The sequence below is a fragment of the Leptinotarsa decemlineata genome, unplaced genomic scaffold (genome assembly GCF_025532065.1).
Source record: "Leptinotarsa decemlineata unplaced genomic scaffold, Ldec_3_MD MMD2_tig00078346_RagTag_RagTag, whole genome shotgun sequence".
NCBI classification, from domain to species: domain Eukaryota; kingdom Metazoa; phylum Arthropoda; class Insecta; order Coleoptera; family Chrysomelidae; genus Leptinotarsa; species Leptinotarsa decemlineata.
The window spans coordinates 1,113,474-1,133,320 of NW_027412724.1; the positions used below are offsets into that span (position 1 = coordinate 1,113,474).

At 34.5% G+C, this 19,847-nt stretch overlaps 1 protein-coding gene across 1 annotated transcript; it reads right to left on the minus strand.

Moving 5' to 3' along the window:
• Positions 1–1,701: 1,701 nt before the first annotated feature.
• Positions 1,702–19,264, minus strand: snsl (snustorr snarlik). Its single transcript, XM_023169923.2, has 4 exons — positions 18,959–19,264; positions 4,906–4,986; positions 2,829–3,043; positions 1,702–2,126 (listed from the first exon to the last, which is right to left on the minus strand). Exons 1-4 carry the CDS (start codon positions 19,002–19,004, stop codon positions 1,857–1,859), a joined length of 612 nt encoding a protein of 203 aa, XP_023025691.1. The 5' UTR covers positions 19,005–19,264; the 3' UTR covers positions 1,702–1,856.
• Between the last annotated feature and the right edge of the window lie 583 nt (positions 19,265–19,847).

The window sequence follows — 19,847 nt, forward strand, 5'->3', positions numbered from 1 at the left end:
TGCCAGACGAACCAATCAAGCAATGTCGGCTTCAAATTCCTGTAGGGATTCTCCTGATTTCTGGCAGCGATTTTTCAGCTGTGAATGGTAAATGTGCTCTAGGTGTGCCTGTCCATACCGTACTAATGTGATTGACGGAGCACACAAAAAGCGCCGAGCCTGGTTGAGATTCGTTGACGACACCTTCATAGTGAGGAACCTTGGGAATACAGAACTAAACACCTTTGTGAAGCACATCAACAGCATAAAACCTTCCACCACCTTTCCAATGGAGAAGGAAGTCCACAACGAATTACCATTGTATTGTTAAAGAGGATCGACACTAAGTGGAAAACATCAGTATATCGATAACTCACTTACACGGGACAGTATCTGAATCACGAATCCAACTACCAAAACAAGAATTATCAAGATACGAAGAAAGGTCTCGAGAAGGAACTAGGAATCATCAAAAAGATCTTCAAAAAAATGGTTATTTAGGCTAGAAGACAGCAGAGGCTTCACAAGGAAGCGAAGCCATCACAGTCAGTGTTTGCCTTCCCTACGTCAGAGAATTGTCGGAAAGGATAGAAAGAATTGGGATCAAGTCCAACATCAGAACCCGCTTCAGATCCGGAAACACTATCCGTAACAGCCTCACAAAAACCAAGCTATCAAACGCGAACTGTGATTCTAAGAGTTGCATTTTCCGCTTACCCTGGGAGTGCGGCAAATCTTATATCGGTGAAAGTCCGCATTGCCGAGCACAAAAGAAACACACAGCGAGGAGACACCAGCAAATCGGGAATAGCAGAGCATGTTTGGACTCATCAACATAACATATTGTCCAACAACGCATTTAGCTAAGCTAAGTAATTATACGCAACATACACCTGTAATCAAGTGGAAAAGTAGTCAACTACCGCTAAACCTGGGCTAAGTGAAAACTTTCGAATAACCTATAGTAATCTCTCGGAGGAATAGTCCAGTCATCACCCCAAGACGTTTTTGGAAACCAACAAGAAACGCCGTGAAATCACTTGGTTTAAAATCTCCTTTTTAATATTTTTTCAATTTCTTTGTTGATCGTTTAACTTTTGATTTTTTGCTTATTATTATTTCTTTTTACTCTGTGGTCATTTTCATCTTTTATCTTGCTTATGTTATTCCTTTTATTGCAATTTCATTTCATGTTTTATTGCTTGATATAATTGACATTTCAGCTATTCATTTTATTTATTCTTTCATAGATTTAAAATCACATTGAAATCATATTAGACAACGGAAGTCCGAACTAGTAAGTTTTTGTTCACAAAACATATATATATATATATATATATATATATATATATATATATATATATATATATATATATATATATATATATATATATATATATATATATATATATATATATATATATATATATATCGTTAACAAGAGACGTGACACAACGTAATAGGTTAAAGATTATCGTTTTAGTATAAGTATTGTGTATTTGACACTAGTCAAATACACAATACACTAGAGGAAAGAAATATTTTTCGTCACAATAGTAATTCAAGGGTTCATTCGAGTTCCAGAGCATTAACGTAAAAACTTTCTGTTGTGGCTAACAGTGACCACAAATTTAGCAAAAACGTGTTATAACAAATCATACAAATTACCTAATACTATTAAGATACGGATTACAAATTTTGGTGAAAATAGAAAGTAACATATTTTGTTTTAGAATATAATTTTATTAAAATAGTTCTATATTTCATCTACACTTTATAAATTCCTTAAATATTGAGCAAAATAAATAACTTGATTCATCCATCACATAATTATAAACTTTAAATCATTCAACAACAGTAATTAAATATCAAGTTAGTTAGTCTAAATCTACGTTATCCAAAGCATCCTCTTTTGATGTCGTTGACTTCTCGGTTGAAGTCATCGTCTTAACGAAATTTTTTGTTTTTTCTTGAAATATGCTGTCTTCTTCACTGTCTTCAGGTATTACAGATTTAGCGTCGATTTCTCCAATTGCCAAGCCAGGACGTGCTTTTAAAAGTGAAGATTCATCCTTAGAAGTGCCTCTACCTACAGATTTGCTCCATGATTTGAGCCATCCAGCTGCGTTGTCATCGGAACTAGATTTCTGCAAAAGGGTGAAATTGATACTGATAGTAATAACGGCAGTTCTAGAAATCAATTGTCTCCTATTCGACTGGTATGTGCATTATCAATTAATTTCATTTATGTTTTTGGTAATCAGTTCGCAGTGGCCTAAAAAGTGGTAGAAAAACATGGAATGTAGACGAGTCGAAACCCGAACATGGTCCAGGAGCTGCAATATTCTTTGTGGATAGAAATTTATATTATTGCTACCTGCTCGGATAACATACACCCTTCTTCTAGGTGGAACCATTGATGAACCCAAGTGAGTCATTCACGCTGGCGTGGAAATGCCGTGAAATGCCTGGATAAGAAAGGGTTTATAATGGATACTTTAGCTGAAGAAAATGCCGCAAAAGGGTAGAGACAGCTCGTCATGTTTTATGCAAACGTGAGGCAATGCATCACAGAATTTGAAGATAATCCAAAAGATATGGGTGGCAAACATATCGAATCCATTGAACGTCGCACAAATTTATGTCTTTAGACAGCAATTCACAAATAGAACGGCATTGTTTATTCATTAAAGAATTGAATTGGCGAAGACCCACAAAAAGCACATTTGTTATTTGAAGGTAATTTCAATACAAAATAAGATTTATTGTCAATATTTGCGGTTTTTTAATGATGATGTTGAAGAATGAGAGCATTAAATGATGAAACAAAAAATTTAAACTATACAAACTTTTTTCGGCGGTTTCGTTTTTAGAAGTTGCTTCTCAAGTTCTCTTTGGGCATATAATGTTTCCGCTAAGTTTTCCAGAGTATTCCTTTTTCGATTATTTTCCTCTCCTTGATTAGCCAGAGGCTGAGTGTTAGTCTGAGGACCTAATTCGACCATCACTTGAAAATCTGCTCGGTCGCCTAGTCGAAACCCCCATCCTAACCTAGAATCAGTACCTAAAATCATGAAGAAATAAGTATACAAATATGTCTCTTTAAAACGGTTGTTTCAACTTCTTGCTAGAATTAATTTTGTAGTGACCAAAATTTATCAAAAAATGAGTAATGTTATAAACTGATGACTTAAACCAAGTTTATGGCGTCGAATGTCAGTGGTTTCATTTTTCACATACAGTCAGATTGGCTATAAATCAAATCATCTAAAGGAACAATTCGTTCAGGCCAGTCTCAACTCCCTACACTGCAGGTTAATGAACTGACACCTATCAGAAAACAACTACTCCGCTGGCTAATACTAAGAAGGGCATCGAATTATATCCGGCAGGTGTCAGTGCAGGATTCTTCACTGAAGTTATTCCTGCATATGCTGTTGGCGAAACAACTGCCCCAATATATTTTCAATTATTGGAACATACTTGCAGATCGGTTTCGGGCTGTTTGGCCATTCGTCAGTGCAAGGTAGTGTCTATAATCAACATAAAGTCTATGATTTCCGATAATTGAAAATCGTCTTCCTTCAGAGTATCATTCCTCGAACTAGGCTGAAGCGGACAACAAACAACAGGTTTGTCATCGCCCCATCTGCCTATGAACGAGGTAACCAACCGCATATACGAATTTGCACAATTCCTCGTATAAGGAAAAAAACTTTTCACATATAGTCAGTGGGTATACTTGTCATCTCTTGCAACTGAATTTTAAAGAGTTATCTTCATTCGATTGAACTGTTAATTTTTCATACGTTTACTTTAGATGAACATTCAAGGTTAGCAGAATGACGTCAAACATCCAATATAGCGAAACGCCCAAGATGGTGGAAAATGTATCTATTATTCATGCACTTCCATGAAAGGATTATCTAATGTAAGGGTTTGCTAAAAATTATACGAGAAATATGACGGACTTTAGAGATGAAGGACTGTATTTTCATTGAGACCCGTGATGGCGACATCAAATGGAAGGGTTCAAGAAGAAAAATTCGAAATGATGGAAAACAAGATGGTCGTCATATAAATTTTAGCCAAGTTAGTGGTGGCACAAATGTAAGAATCAACCATACAACAATGACACATAAAAGGAAATTATTAGACAAAGGAACATGTTTAGCAAAAATGAAATAAATAAACTAATAATAAAACACGTTTTCATTTGAAAGCTCTCAAAAGAAGAAAATAGATATTGAATCAAATGAAACCCATCATTTATTACGTTACACAAATTATAAAAATACAATTTGGAACCTGATCTTGGTTTCAGTAATTCTAAGAAAAAAATATTTCTTCATAAAATAGGTAGATCTCGCGACGAGCTTTAATATCATATAAAATGTGTAAGTGATAAATTGATGGGTGTAACTTGACTTTCTTCTTTGTAGAGTATATGAATGAACCTTGTTTTCAAAAAGTATTTCTTCTGTTAATTTTTTAAATCTGTTTAAAAAAAATCTGTTTTTCCGTTTACTAGCTGTCGCACCCCTACTAACGACAAAATATGTTTGCATAGCTTTATAGAAGCATTTCCTATATTTGTCCCACTCATCTTTCGGAAAAATTTTTACAATATGGGAAAATAAAAAATTACGAAAGTTTAAATCACAGTTTTTTTTGATAAAAATACTTTGCCATTTGAATATCAAGTGAAAACTAATAGTTTCTTCAATAACTTTATTATTATATATACCAAACATTCAGATGGTGCCGGGTATTGGTCATTTAGCTTATGGACAGATTATCATTTTCTAGGTACTAGGTACTTGGGTATTAAAAGTTCATTGAAACGGTCCGCCACAAACACGTTTCCTAACTCTATCTAAATTCAATTTTAATGACTTATAAATATTACATCTAGAGTCGACTCACCTTTCTTGATTGTTGGTATGTTGGAGTAAATAACAGACAATATAGATGGCAGCTCATCTGGAATAATGAACGCTTCGGTACCTACAAATAAAAAGAGTTCATGAAAGTACATAGTAATTATAGGTACCCGTAATGTATCTTTACAATTTGGCATTCTTGAAAGCTGAATTGGGTGCTCTTTTTAATGAAGATTCGGTAATTTCATTATTTTGTTTTTTGAACATGTGCGGAACAAGTTAATTTCGATTTCATTGGTAATTTAAAAAATTATTTATACCAGAACTAGATTCGAAATTTTAACTATTGAAATTATTGAAATCAAAATTTCAATGTATTGAATCGAAATCAAAATGTATTTAAACTTTGACAAATACCACATTGGGGGTTTGATACATCGAGATAATTCGAGAGCGTATCTAATTAATTGTGTACGTTAATACTGTATTCAGGCATCAGTATTTCAATTCGTTTTGACTATCAATTTCTCCAACGAAATTATATGTTTCCTAGTAAATACGACCTGGGATCCTAAAATAGAATTGCAATTTTCTAATCTAAATATGATAACTTCGATTGCATAATTCATTCAATTGAACAAATCAACGGAATTGCTGAGTGGTTTTTCTTGTTAACATTTCCAAGGTGTATTTATGAATTTATTTGGGAGTATTTACGAACGAGAACTATCGATTCAGAAAATTATTCCATTACTCAAGAAAATAGTTTGAGATTAATAAATTATTTTACCAAAAACGAGAACTTTATATCATCAGCTTTTTCAAGGAAGATGTACGAGATGGATACGTTCTTTTATTAAAAAGGAAACTCTTCATCATCAGCTTTTTCGTTGCCTGTGATTTTATTTTGAAAGAAAGAAGTTTGAGGTAGATTTATAAACTTATACCATCAACGTTTGAATTGTTCACTGATTCTCCATGTACTAGGGACATATATATATATATATATATATATATATATATATATATATATATATATATATATATATATATATAGAAAGAAGATAGTCTTTGCTGACCAGTTAGGAATTAAACGGGTAAATATTTGGGTAAGCAGCAATTGAGAAAGTGTACTCTTTTAACAATATATTCCAATTATATTATTATATATATTGATGTGTAACTATAATCATCTTGAATCACTATCCAAACTAATTTCAATGTTTTCCCATTTCTCAAATCTAAGTTCAACATTAAAATCAAATAATAACAAAAATTATTTTAAACGTCACTGAGTCCAACCTCAATGACAATATAAGTACATAATTTTCAACTGTACAATATCAATTAGTCTTATGTTCTATTATTGTAGTTTTCCCTGAGGATGACAGTATACATTGTCGAAATGATTGGAATATATTGTTGAAAGAGTACACTTTCTCAATGGCTACTTACAAAATTTTTACCCGTTTAATAATACATATATATATATATATATATATATATATATATATATATATATATATATATATATAAAATAAATTGATAAGTACTTTTTGATCGTTTTAATAAAATTTTTAATAAAATAGCTGCCTGTACGCAGCTACTTTTATCAAGTACTTTCTTGGTTTTTCTCATTTTGTCTTCAATCGAGGACCGCCTGCCCGGTACTGACGATGCCCAATAGGCTGAAACAGCTGTCTACCGGTGGCTCTTTAATTGAAATCAATATGGGAATGATCAAAAAGTACCCATCTATCTATTTTTTGATTTTCATGGAATTATTTTCCAGCAGCTTGACTGCATTAACCTTTCTAGATTTCATATCATTTCTAGAAACATGTGGATTCGTTTTCCGATGGCATTTCAGGTTAGCTTCCAAATTTCTGCTACCGCAGTCGTCAGTTGATTGGTCAAACCTGACATAAAAACTTGGCAAGTTGACTTGAGTATCACACCAACAGTGTGATATATAAAAAAAGTGCCATATTTTTTTTATTTATTATAATACTTAAAATATATAGTTGTTTTTATACTTGTTTTCTGCTTCAGAAAAAAAAATAACGTTGGTCAATATTTGTTTATAACAAATTGTTAAACTAATAAATAAAATTATTTTTTGCCAAACTATTTAAAAGTGTAAATTATGATTTTCAAAAGCAAAATTATTTCTTAACTAATCATTTAAACCATGGAAATATAAAAAAATCGATTTTAAACAATTAAAAATTAAAATTGAGACTGTTTTTTTTAAATCATAATTATCTCTAGACAAAAAAATAACAAAAAAAAATTTTCAAAAATATTGAATTTCTCTATTTGTTTAAAACAATATATATATATATATATATATATATATATATATATATATATATATATATATATATATATATATTTATATATATATATATATATATATATATATATATATATATATATATATATATATTCCTCTTCCAACTTCGGAAGAGGAATGAAATACTCTGAAAGAATTCCGATTTTCAATCGTGGAATATCATTGACTTTAGGTCGATGATGGTCACTATCTTGCACTGATGAGTGGCTAATAAGCCCGAAACCGGTCTGCAAGTGTGCCCGTTCCTGAATTGAAGGTCGACTTTTTCAGTTGTATTGCCAATTGCATATGCAGGAAATTTTCTGTGAAGATTCCTGCACTGACGCGTGTCGGGTATAATTCAACGCCCTTCGTGGTATTAGCCAGGGGAATAGTTGTTTTCTGATAGGCGTCAGTCCATTAAACCTAGTGTGTAGGTATATCGAGACTGGCTTGAACGTTTGAAGTTCATTTGCTTTAGATTTGTTTATTGCCAGTCTTCGAACATAGCCCACTGACTAATAAGAAAGTTTTTCTTCCATATTCAGAGGAATAGGGCAAATTACGGATGTGCAGTTGGTTAATACCTCGTCCACTAGATGGAGTGACACTTTGTGATGTTCGCTCCAACTTCGGAAGAGGAATGAAATACTCTGAAAGAATTCCGCAACCCGCAGACGTCGCCAGCGATCGGACAAAGCAAGGGTTTTCTGCAATAGAGTGTCACAGGATGACGTCAAGAAGATATAGGAAGGTACTGCCACTGTTTTTGGTGAAAGTGAAGAAAATATTTTTGCGCTAAGAACATGCGTAAACTTTAATAGTACAGGCAGAGCCCCAAAGAATTAATAAGGGACTGGTATCCCAATGTCATCGATGCCAGTTCTTCGGCCATTCGCAGAAATGTTGCCATTCGACGGCACGCTGCGTCAAGTGTGGAGAGAACCACGATACCAGGGAGTGTAAAAAAACAGTAGACACGCCGGCCAAATGCGCGACCTGTATGGAGGCGCATCCGGCAAGTTACAGAGTCTGCAAGATGTTCCCGAGGCAGAGAACATCAGCGTGGAACAGACCCATAGAGGCGGAAAGACCGACGCCTAGGCCACAACAGCAATCGGCTAAAAAAGCCCCAACAAGACAACCACCAACAAACAACAACGGAAATGATCTAGTGAAAATACTTAGCAGTTTGACAGCCGAGAAGCAAAAGATCGCGCAAGCGGTCTTAGCCGCACTAATACAAGCACCCGCCAAACAGTAATGCCAGTACGAGTGCCTGACAGACTAGTTATAGGATCGTGGAACCTAAACGGTTTCACATACAGAAGAAACGAGCTACTGTAGCTACTGTCGCGGCTAGAAATTCATGGCGTATATTTCTAGCCTGGCACTCCAGGAGACACGGATAAGAAGAATAGATAGATATATATATATATAACTGTTTGTAGACCAAACTGATATATATATATATATATATATATATATATATATATATATATATATATATATATATACGCAACGCCACCGCGGGAGGCGTTGCGCTACTAGTAAAAACAGCGCAAAACGAAGAAAGAAAACCAGATGTCCAACTCGGAGAAGTAGTAGCGGTCAGAGTCAACGTGAGACGCTACCAACAGTTGAGAATTCGTCGGTATACCTACCTCCGCGAGGTAGAAGACTAGAAGACTAGAAAGAACCGACATGGCAGAACTATTCCCAGGTCACCATCCTACAGTGGCCATCGGCGACTTCAACGCAAAGTCGCCAGACTAGAACTGTAGATTTGCAAACACAAGAGTCAGAGATATAGTAAGATTACTAGAAGAATTTGAGGACATCGAGGTAGTAGCACCTAATAGCCCAACGCACTACCCGCGAGAAGACGCAGTCCCAAGCATTCTCGACATCGCGCTAGTACAGAACATCGATACTATGGAGATGAAAGTACTAGACGAAGGTTCATCAGACCACAACCCATCCTATTCACAATAGGAAGGGGTGAAGTGGAAACAGACAACCCAACAAGGCGAGTGATAGACTGGACAAGATTCCAGCGAGCCATACACGATGCGCTAGGTGAGATACCACGCATCGAGACAAAAACAGATCTGGAGAACGCCACGAACCAGCTTCAGCAGGCGATCATACAAACAACGGAAAGAAGCGCGCGGGAAGTCCCAGCCACGCGCCATAACTTCCCAGAGAATCTTCCACCAGAAACGATGGAACTAATCAGAATAAGAAGACGCCTGAAAAGACAGTACCAAAGGACACATGCACCTATGGACAAAAGGTGCATGCAGAGACGAAATAGGATACTGAAAGAAGAGCTGAAAGCGATCCGAGAAAGACAATGGACCACCTGTCTGGAAGAACTGAGCATAGAAGATCGATCTGCATGGCAAATGCAGAAAAAACTCAGAAATGGACCTCGACGACCCTGCTCACCGATACACGGCGAGCAAGGAATTGTCTACACTGACCAGGAGAAGGCGGAAGCATTCGCGGACAACTTCGAAAGGCAGTGCAGAGAAAATGACGTCCCGTTCACAGATGGGGTAGACGAAATAGAGAGACAGGTGAACGGACAACGGACAGTCTGTCCGTTGTCTGTCCCCTGGCCCCGACATCGCCTGAGGAAGTGAAGGACATTCTGAGACGTCTTGCCACTCGGAAAGCACCAGGCCCAGACGATATAACGACGATTTTCAATTGTGGAATATCATTGACTTTAGGTCGATGATGGTCACTATCTTGCACTGATGAGTGGCTAATAAGCCCGAAACCGGTCTGCAAGTGTGTCCGTTCCAGAATTGAAGGTCGACTTTTTCAGTTGTATTGCCAATTGCATATGCAGGAAATTTTCTGTGAAGATTCCTGCACTGATGCCTGTCGGGTATAATTCAACGCCCTTCGTGGTATTAGCCAGGGGAATAGTTGTTTTCTGATAGGCGTCAGTCCATTAAACCTACTGTGTAGGTATATCGAGAGTGGCTTGAACGTTTGAAATTAATTTGCTTTGAATCTCTTAAAGGAAGTGATATATATCTATAGGTAATTATTTGTGATGCACTGTTTGGAACTTTTGGTGTAATAATAAATATTACTGAAGTGTTTTTTCCCAACATCAAATCATTATTTTGACACCTCGACACGTCTTTCGATCACCAAGTGATCATCTTTAAGAGGGAGATCAAACAGTTTGATGTTTCTTGGGAAAAAACTCCAGTAATATTTATAGGTAATATGAAAAATAATTTATGAAACGATTTCGGCAACAGGTTCATTTTTTTTAAAACATTTCATTTCAATTCATCTACTCGACCTATTTTCATCTTACACTTTCATTATACATCTGAATAAAATATAGCAGTGTATATTCGAGAAGTAAAAATAGAACCGAAGAAATTAAGAAGTTAATCTCTGGTAAATGTACACACCGATGTTTGTAGCCTACAAATAAACTCCTCAAATGAATCGTTGACTTGTATAAACACCCACGGAACTTTTGTTGATTTTTATTTTTGTTGTGTCTGTATTATCTTGTCTTTGCCTTGTGTTAATATAAGTTGAATCAAATTAATTACTAAAAACAGGGTGAAAAAAATGATAACGCTGTTGGAAATTTTATTTTTGTAATTTTTGCAATATGACGGACCAGTTATTCTATTCAGCATCATAATATTTTGAAACATTTAACTTGATTTGATAAATAACAAGATCGATCTAATAATTTTGTTCTTACAAAAACTTTCGTTTATGAGTATTTATAATAGGGGTCAAATTATATAATAATAATAACTATTTATGATATGTGTGTTAAAAGTAGTTTTATTTTGTAAGTGAACGAACAAAATAAAACTTTAAACACAAATATCATATAAAGTAATTTTTACAACTGTCCTGTTTTCATAATAAAATAGATAAATTCAATATTTCTATAAAAACACATCTTGACATATCTTGTCAGTTAACTATTTTCATGTTATCGCATTTGCTGTGAAGTGGCCGTGGCAGGTGACGCCGAATCACCTGGTTACCAACAAACAGTATTGTTTACAGCTCACGCGTTTTATTTGAAGTTATTGCTGATGTTTAATGTATATAATATATTTGTAACAGAATTATAATATATCTATATCTATTGTTCATAATGAAACTTCCTTGAAAATTGAATAATTATGTTTTGTTTATTGCTATTTGGTCGAAAAAAATCGTGTTAAAAATATTTTTAACACGCTACTTTGTAAACATCATTTCTCAATACTCTTGACAAACATTGAAAAGTCATGACAGTTGTACAAAAAATACCTTTTTTGGTATAATTGATCCGAAGGGCATCCTTGCTTCTATTTGTTCAAATGTAAAAACAGAAATGTCGAAATTCCACAAGTTAGAGTACGAACTGAACGGAATTTTCTTTTATTCAATGTGCATATGACAGTAGTTGTTTCGAAATGGCTTTTTTTCGGATTATATATTTGTAAAGTTTTCAACTTAGTTGCTTTCCTTTTTTCTTTCTTCGAAAAATTCTTCCATTTTTGTATAAAGATGGAAAGGTAGAAAGCCAAAAAGCTTTTTTGCCGTATCTTTATTATTTCCACAAATTATGATTCGCCACAGCTGGTATAGGCCGGTTTATAATAATCAGTTTCTCATATGTCTGTCTCAAAGGAGTCGCACAAAAATTTTATGAGCTTTTGAAATATTTATATAATTATCAATAGGTGTGCCCTTTCAAGAAGATATTAGGTATAAGCAAAAATTATGCTGTGTTATCATTAAATTTCCTCAACTAAATTGACCAATTTCCACATGTTGTCCTCTTTTCAAAAACTCTTTAACGGGTATTTTGACATCTTTCATTTTGAATGTTGTATTTCTACTTGCAAAGAAACTCTTCACTTGAGGCTACATATTCCGTGAAACGAGCTCTATTTGAACATACTATAATAGATAATAGTTTCATACTCAAACCATACTCACATCAAATGGTACGTTTTTTGTGGAAGCCATTCAGCCATTCATCAATAAACCGATCTTAACGAAACCTTCAACACTATCAAAGTGGTTGATAATCAGTCGCTTTCCTTTTCCAGAAGGCGACTTCAATTCCGTATGCCAGCCTCCTTGAAATTATTGACGTGAATTTGTAATTCTTCTTAAGGACAAAACACAAGCACTACAGGAAAATCCTTAAGGTGCTCTCAGATCGGTGCCTGTGCGAAATTAGCGGTTCACATTGGATTTGAACCTCTGGAGATCAAATCCATTTGGAAAAACGTTCTCAGGGAGTTTATTTCTTATAAACGCAGTTCTTCAAATGGTGAAGTGTACTGAGGTGAACCTCAAAACGATGAGCAGCCACAGTTCGTCGCGTCCCAAGTCACTTGAACACTTCCCATGAAAGTATTTATAGAAGAGAGACAAATCCCAACCTTTAATCGATGTTCCAGGCTATCACAGTTGCCAGTCTCCAATCAGGCGGATGACTCTTCTCTGGATGAAATCCAGCAACTTCAAGCAAGGTATGTTTGGGGGCAGAGCTCCAAACATGAGAACAATACTCCAAAGAAGGTCTGATCTAAGCTTTATAATGCATCAGAAGTTGCTAAGGTGTGTACAGTTTTCTGTTTGGGAATAGTTTTCCAAGCTTTTGAGAAGCAGCCTTTGCAATTCCAGCGTCGTGATTGGGCTAAGACATATTGGTGTCCATTTTAACCCCCAACAAACTTATCGAAGCAGAAAGCGGAAATGTCTGACCTGACATTATTAAGTAGCGATTCACATTGGATTTGAATCGCTGTGTTGTCACATTTTTCCAATGACACATGCTTCGTTGAGCCAAATTTTTTGCCGATCATTGGATACATACTTTGGTCTTCTTTTAAGGCTCTGATTATTTTGTCGTGGGTCGGTATTTCTTTCTTAAAATAAAATGAATGCTCTATGCTTCTAATTGTAAGTCTGTTGTTTTCATCATTAGGTACAGTTTTTTTCCTGAAAATGATTTTGGTGATTTCACAGCTTAATTTTTTCACTCATTTTCAAATACATATATATTGATGATTTTGAATATATTTCCACAATAGTATCAACGGTATATGAAGCGATATTTGGTCATTCGTTCAACTGGAGAGAAATCTCAAGAAGCCATTTCAATTCACACACTACGTATAATCTACTAATAACAATACTGATTAATACGTAAAGTATTTTTCATTCATTCATATTCTTCCGGTAATACGGTTCCTAATTGAAGAACTATTAGCTATGATCGAATCATGACGCCATCTTCTTTTACAACGAAATTTGAAAATACCTGAAAATATCTTGATTTAATCAGGTATGTGATACATTAAAAAATGCTTTCCATAGAAAGAATTGAGAATTTTGATCGAAATTCAAAATTAAAAACAATTTAATTGAAAAAAATCTATTAACTATTAATGGGGGTGTTCCATATTTTTGTTACTCAGCGTATGTATACAACTATAAAAAGTGTGAGATTTGTTATATCAAATCATACAACAACATTGAATATTTAAAATAAATACTACATTTTTCACTTTTCAACCGACTCAGTTATATACGTCCATAGAAAATTATTTATTACTCCACTGCCAAAGGAATTAGACAGGTAACTTTTATTGGAATATAATTATTATACAGGGTCACGTTCGACTTGGGACACTGTCAACATTAAAATTCAAAAAAAAGTAGACTTGTATTTTTTTCAAGCAATTGTCCAGAAATGTTCATATGATATTCCTGAGAGTTTCGGTAATTTGATGATTGTCCAATAAATTATTAGTTTTTATTACGGCCCTGATAAGCGGTCGACTGGAATCAATTTTTATGTGTAAAATGTGTTCGTAAATCTCTAATATTTCCTGTGAGGTTTTCCTACATCCTACAACTTCTAGAAGTTTGAGTAAAAGTTTTGCTCATTTTCGCTCTTGCGGTGTTCAATCGAGAGTCAATCAGTAATGAAAAACACGATTTATTGTTATAATATTTCCTAATTCAAAGTTTATATTGAGTTCTTGGGAAAAATTACACCGCTCTTAGAGCGGTGCCTGTGCGAAAGTAGCGATTCACATTGAATTTGAATTGCTGGAGATTAAATTCATTTGAAAAAACAGTGTCAGGAACTTTATTCCACATAAACGCAGTTTTTCAGATGAAAGAGTTCTTAAACAGTGAAATTCGAAGTGTACTGAGTTGAACCTCAAAACGATGAGCAACCACAGTCCGTCGCGTGTTTCTGATATGTACCGCTCTTGGTGGAATCAAATGTGCCAAGTCACTTGAACACTTCAAGTGAAAATTTTCTGATTGATTCGGCCGTTACTTGATGAAGATCCATAGTAATTTCAAAAACTACACCTCAACAATTTGATCTCCACAAACTTTATTTGAAAAATATATCACAACATGTTTCGCTAAGACATTAGCTGTTGGCTAATGTCTTAGCCAATGTGATTTGTACCCAAGTACAAATCACTTGAAAAAGCTAATGTCTTAGCGAAACATGTTGTGATACATTTTTCAAATAAAGTTTGTGGAGATCAAATCGTTGAGGTGTAGTTTTTGAAATTTCAAGTGAAAGTATTTATAGAAGAGAGAAATCTCCAACCTTTCTTCGATGTTCCAGGCTATCAAGGTTAGACGTGATGTTCGCGACTTCAATCAGGCGGATGGCTCTTTTCTGAATGGAATTCAGCAACTTCAGGGTATGTTTGGGGGCAGAGCTCCATACATGAGAACAATACTCCAAAGAAGGTCTGTTCTGAGCTTGATAAAGCATCAAAAGTTTCTGAAGTGTGTACAGTTTTCTGGTTCGGAACAGTGTTCCAAGCTTTTGAGAAACAGCCTTTGCAATTCCAGCGACATGATTGTGCCAAGATATATTGGTGTCCATTTCAACACCAAAAAAACTTATCGAAGCAGAAAGCGGTTCGGAGACATTTATCTTCTTGGAGTTTGAAGAAAACCGATGCGTGGGTTTTTGTTGCATTGAATTGAACCTAGTTACTTTCACCCCTATTCTCAATCACTTCTAGATCATCATCAAGATATTCAACCTTTCGCTGAAGATGTGTCTCCGTTGCCGATGTCTTGGAATTCAAATGGAATGTCGAGACAAGTGTGCTGTCGTCAGCAAAGCAATATATTGTGGATTCTTGGTTTTTTCCAATAAGTCATTGATATACAATAAAAAGACGGTTGAAGACAATATGGATCCCTGGGGAACACCAGCGTTGATGGTGAAAGCATTCGAGAGATATTCATCGACGGCCACTTGTAGGGAACGTTCTTTCAGGAAGCAAAAAAGCCATACATAAAAATGATCCGACAAGCCATAGCATCGAAGTTTGGCCAGCAAACCCTCATGCCAAACACGGTCAAAGACCTTAGAAATATCAAGCGCAACAGCTCTTGATTCTTCATGTTTCTCGATTGCGTTATTCCAAATATGGGTGACATACGATAGAAAGTCGCCTGTTGATCTTTGTTTCCGAAAGCCATATTGATGATCGCTCAAGATGTTGAAGCCTTTTAGGATATTTTCCATATTACTGATAGCAAAGCGGCTGATCAATAGTTATTTGGAAGATTTTTCTTGCCCTTTTTGGGAATAGGCTGAACGCCAGCAAATCATTAATTAAAGTTTTGAAGATACTAAAGAAATAAACTTATGTGTCATTCTGGTGATAAGTGTACTGTATTTTGATGTTTTTACAGGACGAATCAAAACAAAATACTCTGATGTATTTTTTGAAACAGAGATCTAATACAAAGTATTTATTCATGATTCAACACCAGACAGTGCTGTTTCAAACTGCCATAGTACTCGTCAGTGGTGCTAGGTTGCACATCGAAATAATTATTGGACATAACCGATATGATATTTGGTACACACATTAGGTTTTAATGACAATACAATTTAATAAATACTGTACTACTGTAAATCCAAGATGACCGCAGCTACATAATGGCTGATAACATAGTTTTTCATAACTACCTCAATATGGGTATTAGATGACAGGGCTTGACTAGTAAAATAGTGGTACACTTTTTGAAAAAGATAAAAATTCAAGATGACCGCGGCTACAAAATGACGGATTACATATTACCTTGTAGTACTGATGCACTAAATGAACTAAACAGAATGAGAATAATTGAGTAACAAAATTAAGAACTAAAAACTTGAAAATGAAATGAGTAAAAATTTTTTTTAAGTAATTTCACGTAAAAACAATGATGTTGATGATGCACTAAAAACTGAAAAATAACTCAGAAGGTTCTAGGTAACAGTTATCACACCACTCTCCTCAGCAATCTACGTTATTGATCATATCTATGATGATATCTATGATAGGTAGAAACAGCGTATTCTGGTGTTAGTTCACGTCCCTTTGTTTTTGCTTTTTCGACCAGTTTGATAGTTGGAATTGCTTTACTCTGAGCGATTGTTTGATAATTGAAGAAAATAAATATTTCTAAATAAAATTTCGAGACATTTATCTCCCACATCATACCAACATATTACGTTCTGGTAAATGCCTGCCGGGAAACAACTACTTCCCCGGCTAATACCACGCTGCATTTTGAGTTATATCCGAGGTTAGTCTTCCCGATGTTTCTCTTTCATCCAGTAACAGAGCCACGCTGAAATCAATGAAGCCAGTCTGTAGGTGATCTATTTGATTTATTGCAGAGTGCTCCTGCTGATGAATGAACGAGAAACATCTGCAAAACTAACCTCTTTGAGGTATCTTGCATAAATGTCCGTCGAATATAATTCAATATCCATCGTGGTATTAGCCGAGAATGTAGTTGTTTTCCGACAGGCATTTACAAGAACCTACTGTGTAGTTATGTTGTGGAAGATACTATCCTCGATACGATTTTCATGATTTTTATTTATTTGATGAGAATCGAATCAGCGAAACTCTCAGGAATTTCTAGAAAATTTAAATTTTGTGATATTATTTGAACAAAAAGTTTCTACCTACCCTCGAAGTTGAGGGTACCACAATTCGGACGGTACCCTGTATAGAAATTAATAGTCATATTCTGATAGTTTAGTGAATGTTGCTCTGGGAAAGTGAACATATTTCTTATATTGTTGCAAACAAAGAAAGTATACCAAAAAATTAATTTCGAAATTTTCCCGTATATCACCGGAATCAAAAAAATGTTTTTGAAGCTTACGAGAACCCATGCATAGCCCTGTATATAAAGTGACTATTCCTTCAGAGAAGATATGATTTGCATTTAATTAAAATCCAAAATTTAATGACAAAAATATTTTCATTCAAGTGCGTTTCCTGAAATACTCCATCTACCTATAATATTAGATTTTATTTAGTATATATTACAATACGATTTTATAAACAATAGCAATTTGCTTCGTGCATCGTGTCGATCCAACGCCTCCCTCGATAAAACGGAAGACAATTCCTAAAGCTGGTCGCACACAGATCGAAACATTTTGTTTCGTATACATTGATTCCGACATGGAAAAAAGTTAAAACAATTCAGAAGGAATAACCGTTGAGTGAGTTAGTTCCAGCTTTTCTTTTGGAATTATATTGACACATCCCATAAATATTCATAGAACTTTCAGGTTCAACCATATTTGCTTGCAACTCGTAAGAAACAAATTGACAGAGATTTTCTCAACATAATGCATTCGAAAAAGAATATATTTTTTTTCCTTGTGGGAGTCTGTTGCTACGATATTTCAAATCCTTATTTATAATAATACATTATTTAATAAAAACCGAAAAATTATCTTCTGATATTTTCTGTATACTATTAATTTTACTAAATGAACATTTAATCTTAGTACAATAAATTCACAATTTTGATTTCAATTATGTTGAAATTTTAAATGATGTCCTTGAATTCAAACTATTTTTGCTGCCTAGATGTCTGAAAATTGTTACCTATGCCTTTTGACCAAGACATTTTTATTTAATTTTTTTAATCAATTTTCTTAAGTTTTTTTTCATTCATTTTTAGTATATCACAAGTATATAGACTTTTTTGTCGGGTTAATAATGATAAAATTAATAGATTTTATTGCCCCAAACTTCATCATACTACAATTGAATGAAGAGACTGCAAAGTTATAGAGAGATAATATAAAAGACAGAGTTCGGTGTTTGCGGTAAGGTGAGTTATCAAAAAGACGCGCTATTTCACAGTTATAGTAAATTTTCATAATTTGGTGTAGTACCTAGCACACGACTTAAAAGGAAATTATTTATCACCCACTATGTGAGCCAAAAAATAAGCTACGTAAGCATTATCTAGCTCTACTCTTAATGAAATTTACATTTTACTTAGTCCTATGCAAATTATTCTGGAACTCATGTAAAAAAAATAATAGCAGACAATACAAGAAACTTCATTTCCACAATATATAATCATCTAATATTGAAGACATTTCTTTTCAAATACACAAGACAATGGATATTATCTTTCACGATATTCAAGCATGAAAATATTAAATATTTGCAATTCTGTTGAGTCTGATGAAGTTGATTTGTTTGGCGAAACTTTCATAAAGTATAGATGTTTTGTCTCTTGAATTGTGACAAACACGATATTTACCAATACTTCCACTACCAATGTTATCTTCTGTGATAATTCCTCACATAAATATAGCAAACGAATACATTTTATATGAAAAACCTGATGACATGTTTTTCCTTCTGATGCAAATCACTCCTAGAAATATTACCTAATAGAAACCATAACTGCGCACAGAGTAACACAATCACTTTCATCTTCTATAATTATTTTTCTGTAACTAATTCACTGTGCGATTGCATTCGCAATATTAAACTGGTGAGCAGGAATATCATTCACTTTCAGTATAATTTTGAAACTCGTTATTATCTCTAATTGCCGTTTTTCCGTACAGTTAACCCAAGTACAGCCCCATGTCTTTAACACAAGCAAACTAAAGTGAATTTAAAAGTATTGAGGTCAAGATATACCAAGAAATAACTTTCCCTTATTCTCGAGCTAATGTGAATATCAATGACTTTGACTGAATCGGTGAATGGACGGTTTCCACTTTGATATCAAAACTGGTTTCTTTTCTGAATAGCTAATAGTTTGAAGTTCACCACTGCTTACAGATAAGCAAGGAAAAATGAAGAAACAAATGGAGTGATGTAGGTGAGGGCAATGTGACTTAATCAAGGTCATGTGTAGCGTAGTCATTAGATAAAAACACAATGGAACCGTATGTAGTTCCTATTGCATCGCATAGAATTATTTTTGTTGGTCTGTTATATCGCAGATTTCTTTTCTATTCATGCAATATTTCTAGGATTAGTTAACATGGGCTGAAAAGACCCAGGCCTAAGAAAGAAAACGCATTTTTTTTGTTCAAAATTAGCTTTATTCATCAACGTAATCTCCATCAAGAACCACACAATCATTCATACGCCGCTCTAACATTGCTATACCACTTTTATAGAACGATTTATCTTTTGCCTTTAAATGGGCCTCAGTTCAAGCAATATTTTTTCCGGTGAGAATTTTTTTAAGGTCTGCGAACAGCCAGTAGTCGCTGGGAGCCAAATCTGGCGAATACGGTGGATGTGGGAGTAGTTCGTCGA